Source organism: Gekko japonicus, unplaced genomic scaffold (assembly GCF_001447785.1).
Source record: "Gekko japonicus isolate JY-2015 unplaced genomic scaffold, Gekko_japonicus_V1.1 scaffold70, whole genome shotgun sequence".
Lineage (NCBI taxonomy): Eukaryota > Metazoa > Chordata > Lepidosauria > Squamata > Gekkonidae > Gekko > Gekko japonicus.
The window spans coordinates 1,118,485-1,143,235 of NW_015167529.1; the positions used below are offsets into that span (position 1 = coordinate 1,118,485).

Below are 24,751 nucleotides of genomic sequence, written 5' to 3' on the forward strand. Positions count from 1 at the left end.
AGGGCTTTTTCAACCCTGCCCCCTGCCTGGTGGAACTCTCTGCCGGAAGACATCCATGCCCTGTGGGAGTTACTACCTCTCCGCAGGGCATGCAAGGCAGAGATGTTCCACCAGGCATTCAGTTGAGACGCTATGACACCTGGTACTCTCACATACTCCCCATTCCTCTTAACCCCTCCCTCCAGGAGGCTGGGGGGTGAAATCTCTTTTTTCCACCATCTTGGAATGTATATTGTTTTATTGATATGTTTCTAGGTAATTTTAACGCTGGTTTTGAATCAAATTATTTATTGTATTCTGCCCTGTTGTAAGCCTCCCTGAGCTCTGATCTAATTTAATAAGTCTAATTTGATAAATAAATCAAATCTAATTTAATAAATAAATACATAAACAAAACCTGAACATAAAACTGCAGAGGAGCAGCAGAACAGCTAGACTGTAGGAGGTGGGTAAGAACAGAGAAAAAAAGAAAAGGGGAAATTTTAAAAAACTCAGAAAGAATCCCTTAGTTCTCAAAAGCCTTGCCTAAGAGGGCACACTTTGCCTGAAGCCTAAAAGGCTCTGGACAGATCTCCCCAGTTCTATAAGTAGGATGCATGCGGGAGGAGGTGGTCCATATCTTACCTTTCTTCCTAAATGCATTTTAAAACTCACATTGGTGTAATCATTTTATGTGGAACATCTATAGGTCATTCAATGCAATACAACTTACATTTAGCTGTGTCGCATGGAAGGACAGCCAAAGCTTGTATATCTACTTATGTACATTTACTTGGATACAGTGCTGTAGGAGGGACATGGAGGAGGGCTGCTTCACTCAGAGTGGAAATCCGGTTGAAAATTTACCAAATTCTGTGATGTTGTGTGGTTATATGTCATAAACATACACCATGACCATATCTAGAAGTCAGGACCAGTGGCTTCCACAATATGTCACCACAGTGCATAAACTTTTCAACAACAGAAAATGTAGCCATCTCCCACTATGATGCAGTAGCAGCAGGCCGATCTCTGTACCTTTAATATGTTTACTTTGGTTGTAATGTACAAAGGATCTCCATCAATGCTCTGAAAAGCAGGGTGTTCGAATGATCAAGAACTGCTTAGTGGGCTTTTGTTTTATTTGATGTCCAAAATGAGTCAAAAATAAGATTGACCTTGTCCATTCTATTTATTGTTGTTGTGAATGTTTGCTTCTGCAATTTGTTGGTGAGTCATGTTGGTTAAGATCTGGCTACACTTTAAGTGAGGCTAGACTTTAATGTGTTATTGTATTCATGCACATTCATGCCTTAAGGAAGGTTTTCTGAAGAGTTAGGATAGAAATACTCCAAATAAATAAATGCATAACTTGGAAGGATCCTGTTCTCTCTCCCACAGCTAATGATTGAACGTTAATGCAGTTTCATAAGTTAATCTTTTGCTGTTCCTTTCCCCAGCATATTGACTCATCTCTCTGATGTTCATCAAAACATGGGCTACTGCCCACAGTTTGATGCTATTGATGATCTGCTCACAGGAAGAGAGCACTTGTACCTTTATGCCCGTCTGCGTGGTGTCCCAGAAGCAGAAGTGAAAAGGGTAATTTTTTCTTCAGCAGTTACACTTCTTCTTCCTCTTCTTCTTTTGAGCATGACTCTTTTTTGACATTAAAGAACTAATTTTCTTTGGGCTCCATCCAAAATGTACAAGGGGCTCAGTGTGCTCCTAGCACATAAATGGTTCTTTGGTGCATGAGGTGGAATTTCACATTTGTTTGTCTTTAAGAGACAGGTAGCCAATCCAGAATGCCAGACGTCACGATTGTGTACGTCACGATTGTGCCCAGGCCAGTCTACACAGGATGCCCATCTACACAGAATGTTTTCCTTGCAATTTCCCAGTGGGATTCTCTGTAGATTTCCATGCATGAAAAGCAAGAGCAAGGTACATATGCTGTTTCTTCCATGTTTGACAGGAACCCATAGGATGTTGTGAATATGAGGTAGCTGTTGCAGACATAACCCCCATAACTTCACTAAACCGGTGGGAATGCCTTGTCATTGTAAAGTTCACTTAAGACCACTAATTCACACAGCAGATAACATATACTTATTCATTTTATTTTACTTTATGCCCTGCTTTTCTTCCCAGTGGGGATCCAAAGTGGCCTACATTGTTCTGTTCTCCTCCACTCCACCCTCACAACAGCCCTATGAGGTACATTATGCTGGGAGTGAGTGACTGGTCCAAGGTTACTCAGCAAGCTTCCGTGGCATAGCTTGAATCTGGGTTGCCCAGATCCTAGTCTGACGCTCCAGTCACTACACCATGCTGGTTCTCCTATAGGCACTATGAATTCCCCAACAGGTCCTATGAATTTTCCTAGAAAAGACAGTCATGGAAGAACTTCATATGGAAATTAGGAAATCAAGTCTGCAAGACATGAGGAACAGTTCACAGCTGTAATGTGCTGTGGAAAGTGATTTCCTCCCTGTTAACAGTTGAGCTTTGAGGGATCTATATATATATATTGATTTTCAGAATATTACTTTATGTTTTACCATTTTACCACAAAAGTGAAGATGGTGTTCTGTCATTGCTGGAATTTCTTATGCTGTCTTTGTGCAGTCTTATGTTGAAGAGGGACATAACATTTGTAACTCTGGCAGGCTGGCTTGGAAGCACCATCCTATTTGTTACCAATGTACTGTTTCCTCTTGAAGGGAAGCACTTTGGTAAATTTTCAGCAGAAGCTGTTTGCAGACAGCACTGGTTAGCTAGGCCCTGACCAGTCACTTACCCTTCTCCATCTTCATCAACTAGATCTGCAGCTGTTGTTAAAATATTTACATTGTCATCATCACCGTCAACCTCAAATTGAAGGTGTGAAGTGTGTGTGTGTGTGTGTGTGTGTGTGTAGTGATTTTTAAAGAAATTTTAAAGGCAGCTTGTCAGTCCAAAGCATCTGATGGTGGATCTAATGTTCAGTTTGTTAGAATATATGTGTATCATGCAGATTGCAAAGGCAGAAGAGGGGTGAAGAAGAACCCAGTGTGACTTCTCTTTAAATATCATATCTATCTCCAACTGAAGGTCCTATCTAGACAGTTAATAGCCCAATAAATGTGTGATGGTTATATGTGCAAACTATAATCCTTAGTTGCTGGAAAGATTTCAGTTTCTCCCCAGCTGGAGCATCCATCCAGGAACATGTTCCTCACATTCAGTGTGTGGAATGTATTCCATCTGTTACTCCAGTAATGAAGAAACACATGCCCATGTCCTTAAACTTTCAAAGATTTTTTTTTCAATTTTCCAGAGACCAAGGAATGCTCTTATGGCCCTTTAAAAACAAAAAAAGGTATTTGTTGCAGACAGCACAAGGCATTCATTCCCCCTTACCCAGCAACAATGTCCCACCATATTGTGAACCTTTTGCTTGAGGAATGGAAACATCTAGTCTGGCTGCGTACTCTCTCCCTTCCCTGACTTCTGCAGAAAAAGAAGTGTGCATGGGTAGGAGTGATGGACAGGTTAATTTCCACCACTCCCTGAGAGCAACCAGTGGGAGCGGATGGAACATTGTTTAGAGGGACAGTTGAAAACGGCCATCAGTTGAGAGAAAGTTAGACTGTCACTGGCTGCGTGAAGTGAGTAGCAGAACAGCTTACCCAGACTGGGAAAAGGTCAACTTGTAACAAAGAATCCCAAATGCCTGAATAGGGAAATATTTCAAAAGTTCAACCGAAAAGAAACTTTGTAACCTCTGCCTGATTCACTCCAGCATTATGTTCAAACCACAAATAAAAGCTAACTCCTTGCTTGTTTAACCTGTGGGCTGGATGTGCATTGCCTCTGGAAGAAGCACACACACACAAGTTAAGATCTTGGCCTATATTTTTAGCCAAATTGCCTTGATTTATTAATAACAGTGAGGAATAAGAATATTAAATGGCAATAGGCTTAATTATGGGACCAATAACCTGTGCATATGGGAGTCCAACTTATCCAGATCCCAGAAACAGATGCAGAGGCTAGATCTTATAAAGCAATGATCTCTTTTACTGAAGGATTTTCACATATACAAACATAAAATCAAGCATTCACACACACAATACAGAACTAAGAATTTAGATAGAAAGGTACAGAGACGGTTGCATTAGCAGGAAATATTGCTGGTGGGTGATACTTTACCTCTCTGAAACGGCGAGACAATCCTGCAGTGAAAAAGAGGGTGACATTAAGGGAAGGGATCGTATGTCGACTGGCAATGCACGTGGAAGATTCCAAACAGTGCTAGAATGGAACCAGTAAGGTAGGGTGGGGTTAGGAGGATGAGAAGAGAGACAGAGAGCAATGGGGTGATGCTCTATTTTTATATCCTAAAGTGCCTGGAAGCTGATGCTTCACTAGTCATGTAGCCCCCAGGAAGTACTAGACAAATCCAGTTGCTAATACCCAGGAGAATGGGATTAATTGTTGCGCAATTGCAGTAATGGTGACAGAAAGACAAAGGAAAGAAAAGAATAGTAATGTCTCAGCTCCATTGACGGTAGTTGGTCTCAATAACTTGATAATCGACAGCTGCATTATCAGGATGGGCGGCTTGACGTGACAGTGGCCTGATCCTATCATGGAATCAGTTCTTTTGTTTAGGACAAAGCTGAGTATGTGCTACACCTGGAGGTGTCAATATGTGGGGGAGGGGAATGTGCCTGCGTGATGGAGAAGAGAGCTTTCCCATGGCATCTGAGAGGGAGGTCCAGGTTCCCTTTGCAGAGCAAGGCTTCTCTTTAGTGGACTGCTGCTGATTCCGTGTGTTTTTAGGGTCAGGGAGGCTGGTTTGCCTTTTTGGCATCTGGCTGCAGGGTTGCAGGAGTGAGAGGCATCGGGGCTTCCATGGGTCCATGCCTGGGTAGGTAGGCTGCTGCAAGACAAAGTTTCCCTTGCCTGCGCACATGCCAGCATTCCAGTAGGGTGGTGCAGTCTCATGGCTACTGTCCACTCCATTGCCCTGGCACACTATTTGCACAGTCCATCTTTATAGTCATCATTCATAATCTTTATAGATGCTGTATGCGGTGACAGCATGGCAACAATATATAAGTATATATTAGAACAAGTGGAGACCCACAAGAAACTTGCAGATTTGTTATCCCATTCCTCACACCTTTGCTTCCTCCCCTCTCCCCCTACCTCTCTCACACTCACTCTTTCTCCCTTCTCCCCCCTCTCCCCCCTTTCTTTCTATCTCGCCTCCATACGTGTTACCTCCAGGGCCGGTGTGTCCATATAGCCAAGTTAGGTGGTTGCCTAGAGTGCCATCTTCAGGTGAGCACTAGCCTGCCGATGAACCGCCCCTCTCTCGCCAGCCACAAAGCCCTGCTCCGCTCACAGCAGAGGCCTAGTACTTGAAACAAACAAACGCAAATGTGTTCCCCCTGCAAGGCCGGGGAGGCGTCCAAGTCTCCCCAGCCGCCACGTGACATCAGCGGCAAACCTGCTGCTGCTTCTCCCTCCGCCGGTGGCAAAGGGCCTTCCGTCCGTCCCCTGAGGAGTGCACCCTCCGCACCCTTGGAGTCCTGCCCTCAGCGGGATCTGTGTCGCCGTTTGGCCGTGCTGTGACATCCCTCAAATAGCGGCTTGAGGCAGGTGGTTCTTCTGAGGCAGCTGGGGCTGTGCGCTGCCCACAACTTCCCTTTCCTTTGGCTCAGGCAGCACTTCAGAACCAGGTCAGTGGCAGGGCACCCCAGTCTGGCCGGACCCTTTCCCTTAGACATGGCAAAGAGGCCTTCACTGCAGGGATGACGGCAGCAGCAACCCCTGTGCCCTGGGGGTTGTTCTGGTTACTTCTTCTCCTGCCCGTTTCCGTGATGCCTTCCAAGCTGAACATCCCCAAAGTGCTTCTGCCGTTTACTCCAAGCACCAGAATTAACTTCACCCTGGAAGCAAGCGAGAGCTGCTACCGGCCACTAGTGAGTGAGGGCAGGGAGGACCTTTTGGAACCTGGTGCGCGATTGAGGCACATGGCGCAAGTGTGGCAGTAGCTCGCATTTGGGTGTGCAGCACGTGGGCAAGGAAGCCAGGATGGGGCCCTGGAAAATAAACCTTCTTAGGGCTTCCATGGGTCCATGTCTGGGTAGGCAGGCTGCTACAAGACAAGGTTTCCCTTGCCTGTGCACATGCCAGCATTCCAGTAGGGTGGTGCAGTCTCATGGCTACTGTCCACTCCATTGCCCTGGCACACTATTTGCACAGTCCATCTTTATAGTCATCATTCATAATCTTTATAGATGCTGTATGCGGTGACAGCATGGCAACAATATATAAGTATATATTAGAACAAGTGGAGACCCACAAGAAACTTGCAGATTTGTTATCCCATTCCTCACACCTTTGCTTCCTCCCCTCTCCCCCTACCTCTCTCACACTCTCTTTCTCCCTTCTCCCCCCTCTCCCCCCTTTCTTTCTGTCTCGCCTCCATGCATGTTACCTCCAGGGCCGGTGTGTCCATATAGCCAAGTTAGGTGGTTGCCTAGAGTGCCATCTTCAGGTGAGCACTAGCCTGCCGATGAACCGCCCCTCTCTCGCCAGCCACAAAGCCCTGCTCCGCTCACAGCAGAGGCCTAGTACTTGAAACAAACAAACGCAAATGAGTTCCCCCTGCAAGGCCGGGGAGGCGTCCAAGTCTCCCCAGCCGCCACGTGACATCAGCGGCAAACCTGCTGCTGCTTCTCCCTCCGTCAGTGGCAAAGGGCCTTCCTTCCGTCCCCTGAGGAGTGCGCCCTCCCCACCCTTAGAGTCCTGCCCTCAGCGGGGTCTGTGCCGCCGTTTGGCCATGCTGTGACATCCCTCAAATAGCAGCTCGAGGCAGGTGGTTCTTCTGAGGCAGCTGGGGCTGTGCGCTGCCCACAACTTCCCTTTCCTTTGGCTCAGGCAGCACTTCAGAACCAGGTCAGTGGCAGGGCACCCCAGTCTGGCCGGACCCTTTCCCTTAGACATGGCAAAGAGGCCTTCACTGCAGGGATGACGGCAGCAGCAACCCCTGTGCCCTGGGGGTTGTTCTGGTTACTTCTTCTCCTGCCCGTTTCCGTGATGCCTTCCAAGCTGAACATCCCCAAAGTGCTTCTGCCGTTTACTCCAAGCACCAGAATTAACTTCACCCTGGAAGCAAGCGAGAGCTGCTACCGGCCACTAAAGAGTGAGGGCAGGGAGGACCCTTTGGAACCCGGTGCGCGATTGAGGCATGTGGCGCAAGTGTGGCAGCAGCTCGCATTTCGGTGTGCAGCACGTGGGCAAGGAAGCCGGGATGGGGCCCTGGAAAATAAACCTTCTTGTCTTGCATGTCCTGGGTAGTTCTGTGGTAGGGTGGTTGCTGGTCACATACCCTGAACAAGCTCTTCTCCTCCCCCCCCCCCCCCCCCGGCAATTGTCTTCTTCACAGGGCCCTTGTGCCACAGCTCCAGGCCACTTTGGAAACTAAAATGAATAGCCTGCAGGAAACATGCTACACAGCCCTATGTTGTGCAGAGTTAAGTGCTCTTTGTAGAATCAGGCTTTTGTTTGTTTGTTTTTGCACGGACTTGACCAGAAAAAATTGCCCTCTCCACCCAGGAATCTTGAATGAACTATTAAGTTTTGTACTATTTTGTGAGTTTTTGAATGAACTATTAAGTTTTGGTGTTCTCACCATTAGCCAAAGGCAGTGGTACCAAACTGAGCAGACTGGTCTTGGTGTGGCAAACATCCCACTAGTATCAGAGCAATGGTGAACATCTCTGTATGTCCTTTAAATAAAATCCCACTTTGGGCAATGTTCCTAAAGTATCAGGAAACAATAAATATTTCATAACTTTTGGGCAAAAATGCAGGTCTGTGAAAAAAGAGACTTGGCGGGTATAAAATAGTTGGCACCTGTTATCTGGCAGTCCTGTTGTATAACTCTTCCAGATGTATAGCTGTGCTGTTGAATTTATAGGCACAGGGTACATAAATTAGATACCAACATGGCTGATTCTTCCTTGTGAATATTAACATTTTACACAAAGGAAGAAAAGTGTTTAAAAAGCTTTAAATTACATTACCAACTTTAGAATATTTGTGTGTCACCTCTTATTATACGTAGGGTGTGCATTTAGTAATCAATGAAATTAATAGAGAGCACACTTAATTTTTTTAATGCATCTGCTCATGCCAAATAAACAGAAACCATTTTATTTCCAAGTAGCCATTGGTCTCTTGCTGTAACCAAACTGGACAATTAATTCAGTTCAAAGATATTATCTCTTGTGACACCTCTTCTTCACACCTGTCCTCATCCTTGAAGCTCGCCAGTAATAGAATATATGATGCCATTTCTGAATATTTGAATTTTTGCCTTAATGCAGTTCCTGTTAGCTTTGTTTTACTATCAGCTTTAACCTGAATGTGATTATTCCATTGATTTCAATGGACATTGTTTGGCAGAAGTGTGCTCAGGATAAAGCTGAATAGCACATTGGAAATAGAATTAATGAAAACATTAAAGAGACTTAAATTTCAACATCACAATTAACAGGATTTTTCAAAATTCTTTGTGATTTGTGTTTTTTTGTTTGGGAGAGAAAATCAGAGATTGTATTACTCATTCTCACAATTTAAAAAGAAAAGAAATTAGGAATTTCAAATTTTGTATTTTTCATTCTTCCTAAAATGCATTTATGTTTGAAAATTGGTGGGCGCACGGGGTGGGGGCGCACCAGAAGGTAGCCTCACCTAGTGTGCAAAAAAACCTGGCACTGGCCCTGGTTACCTCCTCTCTTTTTCTGCCCACTCATCATTCTGTTTTTCTGCCTCCCCACCACATAACTCTTTTTTTCTTTCTTTCTTTCTGCCCCTATCACTCTCCCAGCCTCTTGCCTGCATCCTCCCCCATCCTGCACAGCAACAGCAGCAGCAGCAGCAATGGTGGCGGAGCTCCCAGCCACCCACCTGCTTCCTCTCCCCTCAAGCAGCAGTGGCAGTGCTCTGGGAATCATAACCGATCTTCCAGCCACAGAGATCAATTCATCAATCAATTCAAATCATAGAGGATGTAGTGGCAGACATAGTCAGAACAAACCTCGCCTCTCAGGGAAGCTTGCCAAGAAGGGAGTCTAGAGTCCCAGAATAGAATAGCATTGAAAAACAGTAAGAAGAATATAAAGCGGTAACAATTGTATGGCCTTGTGTAGATTAAAAGCTGTCTAACCCTTTACCAATCGATACAGTTGTTTTACGCTCAGGTGCAGAAGCATCTGAGAATCACAAGAATGTTCAACTTCACTAGGGTTGCCAACCAAGATCACTTCCCCTGGAGAAGATGGCTGCTTTTGCGGGAGGTCTCTGTGGCATTATACCTTGCTGAAGTCCCTCCCCTCCCCAACCCCACCCTTCCCAGGCTCCACCCCCCAAAATATCCAATAACTCCCAACCCAGAGCTGGCAAATATAAACTTCACAGAAGTGATGATTCAAAGATGGGAGTACTGGCTGAGGGCCAAAAGATATTAATATGTATAAGCAACTTGTAATCGTTACTTTAAAGTGGGTTTTGTTAAGATAAACAGTAGTGAGAATAAACTAAGACTTTTTAAAATATATTCTAAGAAGTTATTTTAAGTAAAGAAAGCCTTGTATGGTGTTTGAAGTTAAAAGATAAGGAGTTAGCCAAGAATGTGTGCCCTTGTCAAGTGTACAGTTAGCTATCGTTAGGAGATGAATTTAAAGCCCCATATACAGGGAAAGTTGTATTGATTGAGAGTTTCTTCTCAGAAGGGGCCCCTTGCCTGTGACTTGCTTACTTTTGGGGTAAGAAACTCCTGTGGACTCATGTAATTGCTTTCCTTTAATTATCTATGTAATAGTGATTGATGGATGGTATAATGCTTTGTGGATTTAGTGTATGTTAAGAGCGAAATAATTATGCTTCAATAAATAAGATTAGAATGGAAGACATTATCTAATAATATTTACTTTTGTACTATACCCAGAATGAACCTATAGCATTACTGAGGTATACCTTTGGCTAGAAGTTGAATTATCTGGTATAGGAAAACTAACTAGACACCTAGAGTTTCTTAAGTGCATGCCTATATCTGAATCAGGCCTGACCAGAGTAATCAAGAAGAAGAAGAGAGAAGAGATTGGATTTATACCCCGCCCTAGCAAGGGATGAATGAGTATAGTACTAAATGTAAAATCTGTAGGCTCCAGCTTGATTAATCAGAGACATAGCAGCCACTCATGGAGAGATCCTCCTTGAACATACTGGAACCCTATACACCTACTCATCTCTACAATGCATCACCCTAGGCCATTACAGCAGTGGGAAGGCTGTGCCACTGGAAGATGGAGGGCATAACAGGGAAGGAGAGGGCTGAACTATGGAAGAGAAATGCAGGCCTCCCATTCCCTAGAACAGCCTGAAATTAGGGATGCCAGCATCCAGGTGGGACCTGGGGATCCCCCAGAATTACAGCTCATCTCCAGACTACAGAGATCACTTCTCTTGGAGAAAGTGTATACTTTGGAGCATGGACTCTATGGCATTGTACTCCACTGAGGTGGTCCATTTCCTCCCCAGGCTCCATCCCCAATCTCCAGGAGTTTTCCAACCTGGATCTGGCAACCCTACATCCCATCCCCCGCCAGTGGCTAGGGGGGATCAGACAACTCTAGGCCTGACATGTTGAGATGACACAAGATTTATAATGCCTGTGGGGATCCTACTGTTGCATGGACATCTACAACCATTGTAAAAAGGTAAAGGTAAAGGTTCCCTTGCTCAAAAGCCAGTCGAATCCGACTCTAGGGTTGCGGTGCTCATCTCCGTTTCAAAGCTGAAGAGCCAGCGCTGTCTGAAGATGTTTCCGTGGTCATGTGGCTGGCATGACTAAACACCAAGGCACACGGAACGCTGTTACCTTCCCACCGAAGTGGTACCTATTTATCTACTTGCAATTTCTTGCTTTCGAACTGCTAGGTTGGCATTGTACATCCATTGTAGATTCGATCAAACCCACTGTATTTTAAGTATCTTAAAATCTCTTTTATATTACTTTATTTTCTTCCACAGGTAGCAGAGTGGGGAATTGAGAAGCTTGGTCTCTTGACATATGCAGATCAGTTGGCAGGCACCTACAGCGGTGGCAACAAGCGCAAGCTCTCCACTGCCATTGCGCTGATAGGCTGCCCTCCTTTAGTCCTTCTGGTAAGTACCTTGATGGTAAGGAAACCACATAACTCACCAAGTAGTTCAGGCCAAACAACAGTTCTCAGGTTGTGTCTGAGACTGCCACGAGTAGTTTCAGTCAGATGTGCTCTGTAAATTCCCCAGTGGGAACTTAATTTCCTGGTGCTGGGGGGGGGGTTGATTTTGGATCAGGAGTCATGTGCACCTGGGAGGTATGGACACCCAAAACATGTCTGCTGTCCTGTGACAGAAATTAAACAATACCGTGCCAAAAATAATCTATTTTTACAATATATACTGACTATTTCAACAGTATATTTTAATTATCCAATAGTAATATTACAATTCACACATAAAGCACAATGAGCATATTAACACCAACAGGTGTACATTCTCACACAAAAAGTCTATTAAAGTCTTTTTTTATAGCAGATGAAAGCAGTCAGATGAAAGCAGTCAAGCAGTCAGTTCACTGCTCTGGACTGAAAAGCGGTTTCAATCAGACTTTGTCAGGCCTATGCATCAGTTAGGATCAAAGCCGTCATGAGAACCATTTGGCTGAACTGAAAGAAACGAGACAGCTGTTAAACCCACTTGGAGGTGTTTGCTCTGCTTTATTTAATATATGAAAGCTTTGGTTCCAATTGATGTGCAAAGTCTGATGAAGTCTGATTGAAACTGCTTTTCAGTCCAGAGTAGCGAGTTGACTACTTGACTGCTTTCATCTGATTACTTCCATCTTCTACAAGAAAGATTTTAATAGACTTTTTGTGCAAGCATTTACACTTGGTGTTGATATGCTCACTGTGAATTGTAATATTACTATTGGATAATTAAAATACACTGTTGAAATAGTATATATTGTAAAAATAGATTATTTTGGCTGAAGTCACAGAGACAAACATCAGCTCCCCAACTTCCCTACTCTTTCTTCTTCCAAAGTGCTAGAGAGTCACATTGGGGAGAGGTTTTAGGAATTATCCACCCTTGATCCCACCCTAGTTCATTTTCTGACTGACAGGGTTGTCAAAACTATATACAAATATACATATCTGCAAAGTATTTTTTATCAATAACCATTTAAATCTATATGTATATCTTCTCCTCACCAGCTTTTACATCACTCAGTGTAGGATTTGTTTGTTCATTCTACCAATATTCCTCAGAAAATAGAACAAAGTTTGAGTCCAGTGGCAACTTTAACACAGCTACCCAACTGAATCTTTCCTCAGAAAGTAGTTACTGGATGCATATGTAGTTTTCCCAGACTCCAAAATGACTTCAGTTCCCCTACTTTTTTGGAATTAGTTTCCTCCTGCATATGAGTGCTTCCAATGGGAAGCCAGTGATTGGCTAGAGAACCCTGTTTACCTAACCTAACATGACATACTGGAGAGAATCAGTGGCTACAGCAGTTGTCTCCATTGCCTTCATTTTACAGTTGGCTCTTGTGCCAATTAAGATCATTGCAGTATACCATCTGGAAAAAAATATTCACATGATTGCTTCTCTGTTATCTTATCTGCTTGTATAAGTAATTATGTCTGGTTTCAACCAATTATAACCAAGCCTGGAAAAAATCCTTGATAATGATCAAAAATAGGGGTGTACAAAAAAAAATCGGTATTTTTTGGGTTTAAGTATATTGAACTGGAAAAATATCAATATTTCCCAATATTTCTGAATCCCAAAACCAGTATGGTATTTGGATTCAGGATTTTTCAGGAATCCTGATTCCCCCCTGGCTCCATTATGCACTATGGGGACCATTATAGTCAATGGTCTCCATAGCATATAATGGGGTTTTTTCTGAGGTAGAGGCACCAAATTTGCAGCATACCTGCTGGTGCCTCTCCTCAAAAGAACCCCCAAATTTCAAAAAGATTGGACCAGGGGGTCCAATGCTATGGGCCCCCAAAGAAGGTGCCCTCGTCCTCCATTGTTTGCAATAGGGGAAATGCTTTTAAAGGTATTGTGGTCCCTTTAAATGCTTACTGCAAGCTGAACATTCACTCTAAAGGCCTTTAAAGGGCTTGCAGTCCTTTTAAATGCCTTCTCCAAGCTGCAATTTCACCCAGAAGGCATTTAAAAGGACTGTGATCTCTTTAAATGCCCTTTAACTGCGACTATCTGGCAGTCCCAAAAAAATCCCAAATATTTTTTGGATTTTCTGGGCTTGGCTATATTGGATAGCCGAAAACATACTTAAATGTATATTTGACTGAAAAAATAGCCATTATTTTTTTGGCTTGGATATAGCCGAATGCACACCCCTAATCAAAGCTCATAGGCAGACTGTTGTAATATTTTTGTCACCTTCAGCTACATTATGATTATGTTGTTCTCTCAGGATGAGCCAACTACAGGTATGGACCCTCAATCTCGACGTTTCTTATGGAACTCAATTGTCAGCGTGATCAGAGAGGGAAGAGCTGTTGTTCTGACCTCACACAGGTAATGCACATAACTCATGTCCAACCAGCTGTGGAACTTTGTTCTTGCTTGTGGCCAAATATTCAGGGTATGCACATGGTACATTATCCTCACAACAGAGCGCTTCAGCATGTTAAAAACTCATTGAAGACAGAAAACTTGCACATCAGAGGGAATCCTACTAAACCTTCTCCCTGAAGTGCTAGCATTCTAAATCCAGGAAACATTGAAAGATGTGTCCTTTTTGTTTTTTAGTGTTGCAATACCAGAATGACTGTGAATGTATCAAACTGAGCTGAAAAGTGAACAAGAATAATTATGGCTTAACTCTTAGCAGTCTAATATTTATTAATGAAGTGAAGATTAAGCCCTTTATGATGATCTTTACTGAATTCCATTGAAGTCTAGATCCCTGTGCTGTATCTTCAGGTTTCCTGTGTATACGTTTAAAGGTACAACTGGAATGTACTCCTACAAATCAAACGGATTGTTGCCCTTTAGAGGTCTCCAGTACTGAGGATCATTCAGCACAAGAGGAACGGAGCTGAGCACAGAACTTCCTCTATTGTACCACTTGGCAGGAAACAGGAGGTTTAGAAAATTTCTTCCTACCACTTGGAAGGATTAGGGAAAACTCTTGTATCCACCCTGGCAACCATCCACACTTCTCTAGGAATGGCTGTCTTGTGTTTTTGCAAAGCCAGAACATTGTGGGCTCCCCAAATAATCTGGAAATAGATCATATTTTCAGTTTGCTGGGGGGGGGATCACACTTTGGCTGATTCTTTAGTTACCTGGACATGAGACAGTCTTTGAGGCTACCCTGTGGTAGTCACATAGAGCTTCCCAAAGGAAGACCAGAAAGCACTCAGTGTTAAATAAATATTGCTTGTAGTAGAACAGCCCCACTGACCAACTCGTGCTGCTCTGTTTGGCCCTTTGAGGCATCTAGGCAACCCGTGACCGTCCACACCCTCTGCCCAACAATGCGCTGCTCTCCCAGCTTGCCCAACCCTTGGAGGAGTTTCTCTCTCACTCCTCCTTTAGTATTCTGGCCAGTTGAGGGATTGTCCCATCAAGAGGGCCAATACTCCGAGTTTCCCTTCCTACATTGCCATTCTAAGGTTCTGCCTAGAGCCTGCATTTCCCATTACCCTGAAACTGGTTATTACAGGGACAGCTTACCACACTTGCATGTTTCCAGGGAAACAGTGATCTAGTAGCTAACCACTCTCTTTCCCCTGGCATCCTTTTAAATAACAAGTTTGAACAACATAAGTCAATGTCTATTGAAAACAACTACCAGCATGTAAAATAGTGAAGAACGTATTAGAAGTAAAACGTCCACACACATACCCTGTGCACAGCATCAGAGTGAGCAAGGAATACAAAAGAAGGGTGCAAACATGCAATTCTCCTGTCCTTCACTCTATACATGCCTTATTCTAAGGCAGGCTCTTTAATTTAGAAGTTACAGTTTCCTAAAAGCTGGCCATTACCTTAGAATCTTTGTCTAGGCAGCCACTCCTTTGTCCTCTTCATATGGCAATGGCAGCCATCAAGATGGAGCGCAGGTGTGAGAGCTCCCTCCTCCAGGTGGAATCAGCCCAGAAAGGACTTGCAAAGGGACCCCTCTCCCTCCATGCCAAGGGATTTTATCTCTTCTGTCTTCCCAGCCCCTTGTGAATCAAATAATCCTTTCCTGAATTCTCCAAGAATATACCATCTGTCCTTTCACATTCCCCAAGTCTCCGTGTCCCTTCTACATGTAAAATTCCAGCTAAGTTATGAACTTGCCATTTCATTGTCTCCATCCAGTTTGACCATTAGCATTTCCAGTGCTTTGGTGGTTAATACTTTGGAGCAATTGACTTCCCCCTCCTCCTTGCCTGCTGCTAGGAGAGAAAAAACACACTTTAAAATAAATGCAGGGCTTTTCACAAGCCCAAACTCCAAAGTAAAAAGGTATGTTCCACAGTACTTTATTTTTATCTTGAACAAAAATTGAACACCTGTGAATATGAAGCAGATGCCACTGATTCTCAAGGGGTCAGTTTCATTCTTTAGAGAAAGAAACAACTGGCTTGCAAAAACAGCAGAGCTCCATGGCAAGGCCAAACTAGATCACAGTGGAGGGTTCATTTTGTGTAGTCAGGTCCAGTATAAACTATTTGTACATATCGGGACTGCAGGGCTGCTTTATTATTTTTACTTTTGCTGTAATCCTGCAATGGTAGATGATCTCTATTTTTTCCAGCATGGAAGAATGCGAGGCACTCTGTACACGCCTGGCTATCATGGTTAAGGGGACCTTCAAATGCCTGGGCACCATTCAGCATCTCAAATACAAGTATGTTAAAAGATTCACTTCTCATTTTTATACAATTATTAAGTACTTCTCACTGAGGAAAACGTGGTTAGTTATTGTAGCCATGGGCACAATTCACTGGGAATCTCCTGTGCAAGACCACAGTAAGCCTGCCTTTAGAGACATCTCTGCATTAAACCACTATTTCATTCTTGTGTCGTTCCCCCCCCCCAACAAGAATCTTGGAATTGTGTAGGTTGGTGATGGGGTTGAGAATTCTCATTAGAGATCTGTAGCCCCATTTCACAGTTTTCGATTTTCTAGCATTTCCTTCGAAGAGCAAATGCCTGGTTAGGGTATTTTCTGTGGTATACCCCTGCAGTGAGGAAGTCATTCAACTGCTGATTTTCTAATTCCAAATATGTTCACCTCAACAGGTTGTGCTAATTTAGTGGTAATTCCACAGTGATGTCTGTATCAGGATAGTTACTGTATAGTGCCTTGTTGGCTTGTACAACTGAATACTACAATAAACACAAAGGCTACTTGGCTCATTACTTCTGTCCCTCTCCAGAAACTTGTGCTGTAATTTCAGCTCCACCTATTTGTGCTATAAGGTTGGCTGCAACTGTTTCTGCAGCTTTTGTCGCTATATTGCAAAGGTGGAAAGCCCCTTGTACTCTACTGTGGTTGACTCTACAATGAGGTGAGATGTGTTAGAGGCAAGATGTGTTAGTGACTTCAGGAGGTGGAAGGACATGGCTGACGCTGACTCTGTCGCCACCCAGCCCAAAAGCCATAGCCTCTATCTCTTTCTCTTCCAAGCAGTCCTTAAACACAGTATATCATGTTGTGCCCAATAAGGCTTCTTGAGTTGTAAAAGTAAGTCAAAGAGTCTTAAAAGAAGCAAGTTATTCAGACCAGGCTTTAAGGTATTATGACACCTGAATTGGAAAATCTGAATTCTCACCTGCCCCCACAGAGTTCCCACCTGAGCCTGCCACAAACTGATGCTTTGCATGAATCTGTGTTACTCTTGCTGTGACAAAACACACTGTTACAGTCTTTTGGGTACATTACATTTCCTCCCAAATATCTTAAGACATCAAACATTACTTTTACAGGATACAGTATTAAGAACAAATACTCCCTTTTAACTTACTTGTTAAAAATAATGAAACGTATTAAATATTTACCATTTTTTAATTGCCTCCATCTCTTGCCTGAGGGTGCTGCTACATGGTAGGAACAACCTTGAAAGCATAGCTCTGATTCCTCACTACAAGCGTATTTGTTTCAGATCTTTTCCACACAAATTATTTCATTTCCAAGATTACATTGCCAGGCTTGGACCACTTCAGACACATTACAGCCCAAGTTTAGAGATACTTGAGCTAACTGAAATCAATAAGTTTAAGAATATTTTACTCTGATCCTCAACTTAGCTCATCCCAACCACTCCCAAGGGCCAATTTCATAGCAGGGAATGCCAATAAATATGGGGCAACTTGATGATCAGGTGTTGAACAAATGACTAAGTTTACTGAGTTCGCCAAGCATGAAGTCAGCCCTGATGCATAACCGGTTGGGGCTATTTAGTTATTGAACTTACGCCATGCTTCTCCCCATACAAGGGGCCCTAAGCAACTAACAACACTAAACTGTACAATTTTGTATTTTGCCATGCAATTACATATAAAATTGTTAATGATGAGTGCTGGTCTCTTGTGGTTTTATTTGCATCAACTCTTTTTCAAATGATCTCACTAAAGAAGTCAGATCACTTGTTTATCAAGATTAGTGTTGTCTATGACTGACAGTGGCTCCCCATGGTAGGAGTCTTTCTCATCACCTCATCATCCTTTTAACTAAAAATGCCTGGATTTTAGCTGAGGACCTTCAGGATACAAAACATGTCTATGACCCCACTGTAACTTTCCTCAGGTCTATCTGGGGTTAGCCCCTGTTTAAGCGGTAGGTAGGAACGCGGGAGTCACAAAGAGACTGTGAGTTCTCTCACCTCAGATCGTAAACTGCTGCTGCCTGCCCTTTTGATATAGGCTGCGCAGTTTATATCTACCCGAAACTCCGGCTCAGTGTTTTTAAGCACAGCTGATACCTCTCAGTTTCGTGTAAATCACTTCCTCCCTGGTGGAGCTCATATGTCATCTTTATTGTTATTCCCTCGTTCCCCCCCGCTTAAAGCTGTAAGGAGTCCTGACCGGCCCGACGGGCGTCCGCCCGATCAGGACTGGATCCCCTCTTATAGTGGTACATTCTTCTTGTCTGGCATTCTTCCAGAGGGTCCTGACCGCTGGTCTGGCCCTGCCGGGTGCCTTGGTTCCGGTAACGTTGAGCCCTATGCGATGTGCCCCGCCCCCGGGTTCTAGGGCTATAGCTTCCTTCTGGTCCCCGGACTCGGATGTCTGACACCCACCTCAAATGCATTGGTATGTTCTTCCTTCTTGACCATTACAAGTGCCTTTTTAAATAAAAACTATATTAAGGATATGTGGCATATAGCGAATTTCTGAGATAGATGGATATTTCTCACTGAACAGTATAACCCAGCACTTTATAAACTCTGGGTATTTCACAGATACGGAGATGGCTACATTGTTACCATGAAAATCAAGGCCCCTAAACCTGGACTACCTCCAGATCCAAGTCTAGCTGAGCACTTCGTACAGCTGAACTTCCCCGGGAGCATACTGAGAGAGAAGCACTACAACATGCTTCAGTACCAGATATGCGCCTACTCACTGGCCAGGATCTTCCGATTAATTCTCTCCAACAAGGACTATCTGAATATTGAAGAATATTCTGTCTCACAAACTACTCTAGATCAGGTAAGTTAAAACCTTCTGAAACCATAAAAACCCCACCTAGGAAATGCAGATGTCTTTCCAAGAATAAATCAAAAGTTCTGAAAATGATTGAGTAACAAGCAACATTTTGGCAATTCTTTATAAAGGTTCTATGTTTCCATAGTTCTTGCTTTAATCTTAAATTGCATAGGGAGATTGACAGTGCAGTTGTAAATTATACCCTTCTAACCCGTTGTTTTAATTGTACATAGAAGAGTGTAAGGGACAAACTACATGTTATTTTTTTTATGAATTAGGCTGAGGTTTCCTGGACTCAACTCACTTTCCCTGAAGTCACACAGAAGCTGCAGGGAAAGGTATTTTTAAAGTCCCCAGGAGCCCAACTCTGTTTGAAACATTGACATGGGGGGAGGAGGGGCTCTTGCCTTTCCCCCATGCCATTATCCTGAACTAAAACAGCCCTGGCAGAAGATATTTGCATACCTTTGTAACTGCACATGTTGAGAAAACACCATGTGTAGTGCCAGTTATGCAAGGAACTTCCTGCAGGGGCTATTTCAGCTTGGGAAAATGCTGCGGAGGGGAAGGAAGGTAAGAGCCCCCTCTCCCTTTGCTGCAGTGCCTAGCAGAACTGGGCTCCTGCAGGCTTTAAAAAACGCTATTCCCCACAGCTGCTGTGTGACTGTAGGAGCTAGTTGAATACAGGGAACCTTAACCTGACTCACTGAAAAGGATAACCCATAGTGTGGCCCTGGCTCTGCTTGGGATTGTACTGTAAGTAACTTAAGGATTGGTTTAGATAGTGATAGTCACTCTCAGTGGGACCAGCCTTTGCAGGGTATCCAACCTTTTTGAGCCTGAGGGTACTTTTGGAATTCTGAGACAGGGTAGTGGGCGCAACTACAAAACAGCTGATGCAGGAGGTGAAGCCAACCACAAAATGCCAGGGAGTGAGGTTAAACACAACTGTAATAGTAACTCTTCAACATGGCAGGCAGAAGCTCTGCTTCAGAATCCCTTTTTTGTTTAAAAATTGTTTTGCATGCACATAGTTTATCTTCAGTCACACAGTGAAGATCCTTGTGTTGTGCTGGCAGTAGCTGAAGCAATAGGTTTTTTTTTAATATCACCGACAAACTCCAGTGGCTGATGAGAAGGCCTGCTGGGCAGAGGCCACACTTGGCCATGCCCACTTTTGAATATAACCTGTTGGGCACCAGGAGAGGTGTCAGGTGCAGGGTTACCATTCCCCAGGTTCGGGTGGGGGATCCCTCGTTTTCCCACACTCCATCGTGCTGGAAGTGATGTCATGGCATCGGTTACATAAAGGGTGATTGATTTGGGGGCAAAACTCTATGGTAAAATTGTCCTCAAACCATAGAGTCTTGCCCAAAAAGCAGAGCGTCTCCCCCCAACATCACTGGTGTGCTGATGTCACTTCCGATGTCCCCACCCACTCCGTGAATACCCCCCCAAATCCCCTTGCCAGTGCAAAGGAACAACCTGGCAACCCTAGTCAGGTGCCATGGTACCCACAGGTGCCACACTGGGGACTCCTGTCCTTGGTTCTCTCCAGATCTTTAAGGGGAGAATTAGTCTGGAGATGTGGAGAAAAGTCTGGAGATGTGGAGTACTGTATGAAAGATGACGACTTGGTTCTCTCCAGATCTTTAAGGGGAGACTTAGTCTGGAGATGTGGAGAACTGTATGAAAGATGACAACTAGAGCTGCCAACAGGCCTGGAGAAAAATAACCTATCTAACAGAGGCTTCACTGGATGTTATACCATGCCATGAAGAGCTTCAACTGCCCATTTCCAAACATTAAACCTCAATTAAAGGGAGCTGCGGTGGCTCAAGTGGTTAAGACGCTGAACTGCAGGCTGTGGAAGGTCAGTAGTTCAGCAGTTCAAGACCCACAGTTCGAGACCCGGGTGCCGTGTGACGGAGTGAGCTCCCGTCTCTAGTTCCAGCTCCTGCCAACCTAGCAGTTCGAAAGCAAGAAATTGCAAGTAGATAAATAGGTACCACTTTGGTGGGAAGGTAACAGCGTTCCATGCGCCTTGGTGTTTAGTCATGCCGGCCACATGACCACGGAAACGTCTTTGGACAGCGCTGGCTCTTCGGCTTTGAAACGGAGATGAGCACTGCAACCCTAGAGTCAGATTCGACTGGCCTTCGAGCAAGGGAACCTTTACCTTTACCTTAAAGGGAAAGGACATTTTTTCTCCAGACCTGTTGGCAACCATAATGATGACTAGTTAAGCAGAGAATGATCTTTCCAAGTTTAATACAATGGAATTAGCATCCATCTACATTTTTGATGTTCACAGGACATCTGGGTTCCCTGCATCCTTTACCAGAAGCAAAGGCAATTCTGATGACACACTTATCTGCTTTTCTTCTCACAGGTTTTCGTGAACTTTGCTAAACAGCAGACGGAGGATCAGGAAATTCCTCTTCACCCTCGTGCAGCTGGTGCTAACAGACAGGCGAAGGTGACCCCTGCTTCCTCTCAGCATACAAGAGCATAAAGGAGCTCTGCATCAGCTAAAAGAATCCTCCTTAGCTGGGAGTCCTGCATGCCAGAGAACTGCAAACACAGGACAAGCTCTTCACAATGCAGCAGTTAAACATAGTGGTACCAGTGGGGAACAGTAACAGGGTCAGATGCATAGGCTTTGACACAAAATGGTTTGATACAAAATCACTTTTGTGTGTGTGCACTTTAAAAAAAAACAAGTATGCAAGCAGTGTTCCCTCTAAGTTGAGTGTGAGCTAGCTCACAGTTTTTTACCCTCCAGCTCACACGTTTTTGTCTTTGCTCAGGAAGGAGGGCTCCAGAGCAAACTAATTTATGCAGTAGCCAAATCGCTCGCTCACAACGTTAATGCCAGTAGCTCACAAAATAGAGTTTTTGCTCACAAGACTCCACAGTTTAGAGGGAACATTGTATGCAAGGCCATCACTTCAATCAAAAGCACCTGTTTTTAAAGTAATGCTGTAGAATTTATGTTTTGGACCAAACTAGGACTTGCTAACAATTACAAGCTATGTTGTGTTCTCTCCTGCCAAAACCTGGACAGGCACTGGCTATGGCAAACATGCCAACGAGCTCACAGGGATTCATGGCCAGCTATGGAACTGCAAAGTTTTATGAGTGCAAGGAAACATTCCCTTTCCCGTCCTTGGGCATTCAAGGTGCTAGTTTATAACTGTAACTTGTAAAACCTATCACCATTGAGGGTGAGAATTCCAAAGCTTGGATACTACTTAAATTCTACTTAGGCCCAATGATGTGTACCAGTGGAAGGGTTCACGTGAGTGCCATTTTCCACACTCCATTGATGGAGGTGTGGATTTCATCTAGGACTCTAGCTCTCATGCTGTTTGTAACTCTCAGTGAAGCCAATAGGAAACCCATGTGCAAAAGATCCCCACAGGGTTGCCAGGTCCTAGGCTCTCTGGTGGGGGGTGGAAGGGAGCTTTCCAGGAGTGGGGAAATGGGGCGACGTCACCATGTGTGACGTCCCCGATGTGATGACGTCACGCAGAAGTGACATCATCATGCAGCAACACTCTGGTATTTGGGGCAAAACTCTATGATCACCATAGAGCTTTGCCCAAAATACTACAGCGTCGCCGTGCAACGTCCCTGGTGTGATGACGTCACTTCCACATGATGTCATCATGTTGGGAACATTGCGCTGGGTTATGGCTGTCAGGGGTGAAGCTTCCCCCCACCAGCCAGCTGGCCGACAACAAGCAGGAGACCATGAAATTGGGGGCTCCCCCACTCCCACCTGGGGGCTGGCAAGCCTAGATCCCCAAGGTGCTGTTATTGTTAACACCATTGCTAAAATGTAGTTAGCAGAAGCTTCTCATTCTTCAGTGAATTACTTTAACCTACAACTTAATAAACCTCTGTAGTTATTGGGTTTTATCATCATATATTCCAATAGCCAAATTGGCCAAATCTGTGGATACTTAAATCCGGTGATTGGACCTGTAAACAGACAATACAGATCTTTCTACAAATCTGAACAATGCCCAGGTTTGCAGAAAAATCTGAAATTAAAAAAAATATACAATGGGGGATTAAAAAACCCCAAATTATAAAAGGAGTGCCTGTAGTTTTGAGAACAGAAGTCCTCAGTGGCTGTTGCTAGGCAACCACAACAGGCTTGGTTTCTGTGAGTAAAGGCAAGGGAGAGGACAGTGCCCTTTCCAGGACTGTTTTGGCCTTTGAGGGATGTCTCATTGGCAGCTTGATACCACGTGACTCGCATGACTTACCTAGATCTGGCTGCTTGCTAATGTTCAATAGCAGCTATCCCACAAAAGCCTTGTGTTGTAGTAGTTAGAATTTCAGACTAGGACCTTCAGCCCCCATTTTGCCCTGTGGGATCTTATGCAATTCTGCAGGGCCTGTAAGACAGAGATGTTCTGCCAGGCGTTAGGTTGAGGACAGCGACGGCTCACATCATGGCTGGCACCCTTCCTGGATCCCTATCCCTCCTCCCCCTTGCTCATAAAGCACCCACAGGCCAGAAACTGGAGGAAACCACAAATTTCGCCCCTTGGTTTTAATTAATGAATTATATGTTCTGATGATGGTTTTATTGTTTTTAAATCTGTACATCGCCTAGAGCCCCACATTCGTGGGGATTAGGTGATTCAAAAATGCAATTAAAAAATAAAAAACTCACTGGGTAACCTTGGGCCATTGAGACATTCTTAGCCTAATTAACCTCACAGGAAGGGCCAAAACTGACAATTAAGAGCACCTAGATACTTCCTGGTGGGCCAATGGTCTCTTACCCACATGTGGACTGGCCAGCCCTCTGACAGAAGGGCTGAGCCTGACTCATCCAAACCCCATGCAAGGCAGACAGCAGTGCATGGCTGAGCCCCATGTGAAGTAGAGGGTGGTGCCTGGCTCAGCCCAGTCAAGCCTCATGCAAGTTGAGGGAGGCAGCCAGTCAAGACGAGGAAGACAATACCTGGCCTTCACAAGACAAGAGAAGCAACCCCTGCCTGAGGTGAGGAAAGCAGTACCTAGACAATCAGTTAGACAGGCTGCCCTTCCTTCCATTCCCCCTCTGGGAGGGAGAGGCAGTCTCAGACAAACTGTCTCTTCCTTTCTCCCTTTTGGGACAGAGCCAGGGTGGGCTAGGGGAGGGGCTTTTTTTGCAGGATTTTTCACTTCCAGTCCACCCCTGCTCCTGGGATGTTCTGAAGATAAAACGGAGGAGAAGGGGATGTAGTAAGGTGCTCTGAGTCCCTATTGTGAAGAAAGGTGAGCTTTAAATGAAGTAAATAAAGAATAAATATTGCTGCAAATGAAGGAGCAGATAAGAGGTAGATGGGTGGGAAGCAGAGAAGGAAGCAGAGAGGGTTGGGGATATGGAGGTTGCCAGGTGGAGGGAAAGAAGAAATGTGTGAGGAAGCTGAGATTGGGGGGGAGGGATGGGTGCCCTTCACAAGTCCTTGCTGGTTCCCTACTGTGCAGGAAAGAGGGAAAGACTATGGGAGCTTTCAAAGAAGGAAAAGGGAATAGTGGGTGGGGGGGAGGAGAGAAATCAACGTTGCAAGTCCTCAGGGGTCCCTGCTTGTGTTTGTTTATTTATTTATTTAAAACATTTATTAGCCGCCTGTCTTCCTTATGGAGCTCAAGGCGGCTTACAACATTTAAACATATGTTTAAATGCTTTAAGCACTCTGAGGGTCTTGTTAAGCCATATTGTCATGGAAAAGTTTTAGAAATAATAAATAGCATTTTTTTCAGTCACCATATTGGAGAGTAGTATATTAATTCCTAGGAATCTTTGTAGTGTGACTGCTGCCAGAAAGGGAATCATGAGGGAAGCTTCTGAGGAACTGGGCTCACCACAGAACCTGGGAAACTTTTAACAAAGCTAATGCAACATTTGTTTTGAATGGCTGCTCAGGTTGGTTAAAGCCTTCCCTGCCCCTCCCCTGTATCAGTG

The 24,751-nt window shown here is 44.3% G+C and overlaps 1 protein-coding gene across 1 annotated transcript in view; it reads left to right on the top strand.

Annotated features, from left to right (window-relative positions):
- ABCA4 (ATP binding cassette subfamily A member 4) overlaps positions 1-21,295 on the top strand; it is a 175,784-nt gene extending 154,489 nt beyond the window's left edge. The window contains exons 45-50 of the mRNA XM_015413325.1: positions 1,440-1,581; positions 11,077-11,211; positions 13,544-13,647; positions 15,884-15,976; positions 18,534-18,783; positions 21,173-21,295. Of these exons, the coding sequence (XP_015268811.1) occupies positions 1,440-1,581; positions 11,077-11,211; positions 13,544-13,647; positions 15,884-15,976; positions 18,534-18,783; positions 21,173-21,295 (847 nt within the window). The remainder of the gene's footprint in view (positions 1-1,439; positions 1,582-11,076; positions 11,212-13,543; positions 13,648-15,883; positions 15,977-18,533; positions 18,784-21,172) is intronic.
- The last annotated feature ends 3,456 nt before the right edge of the window (positions 21,296-24,751 follow it).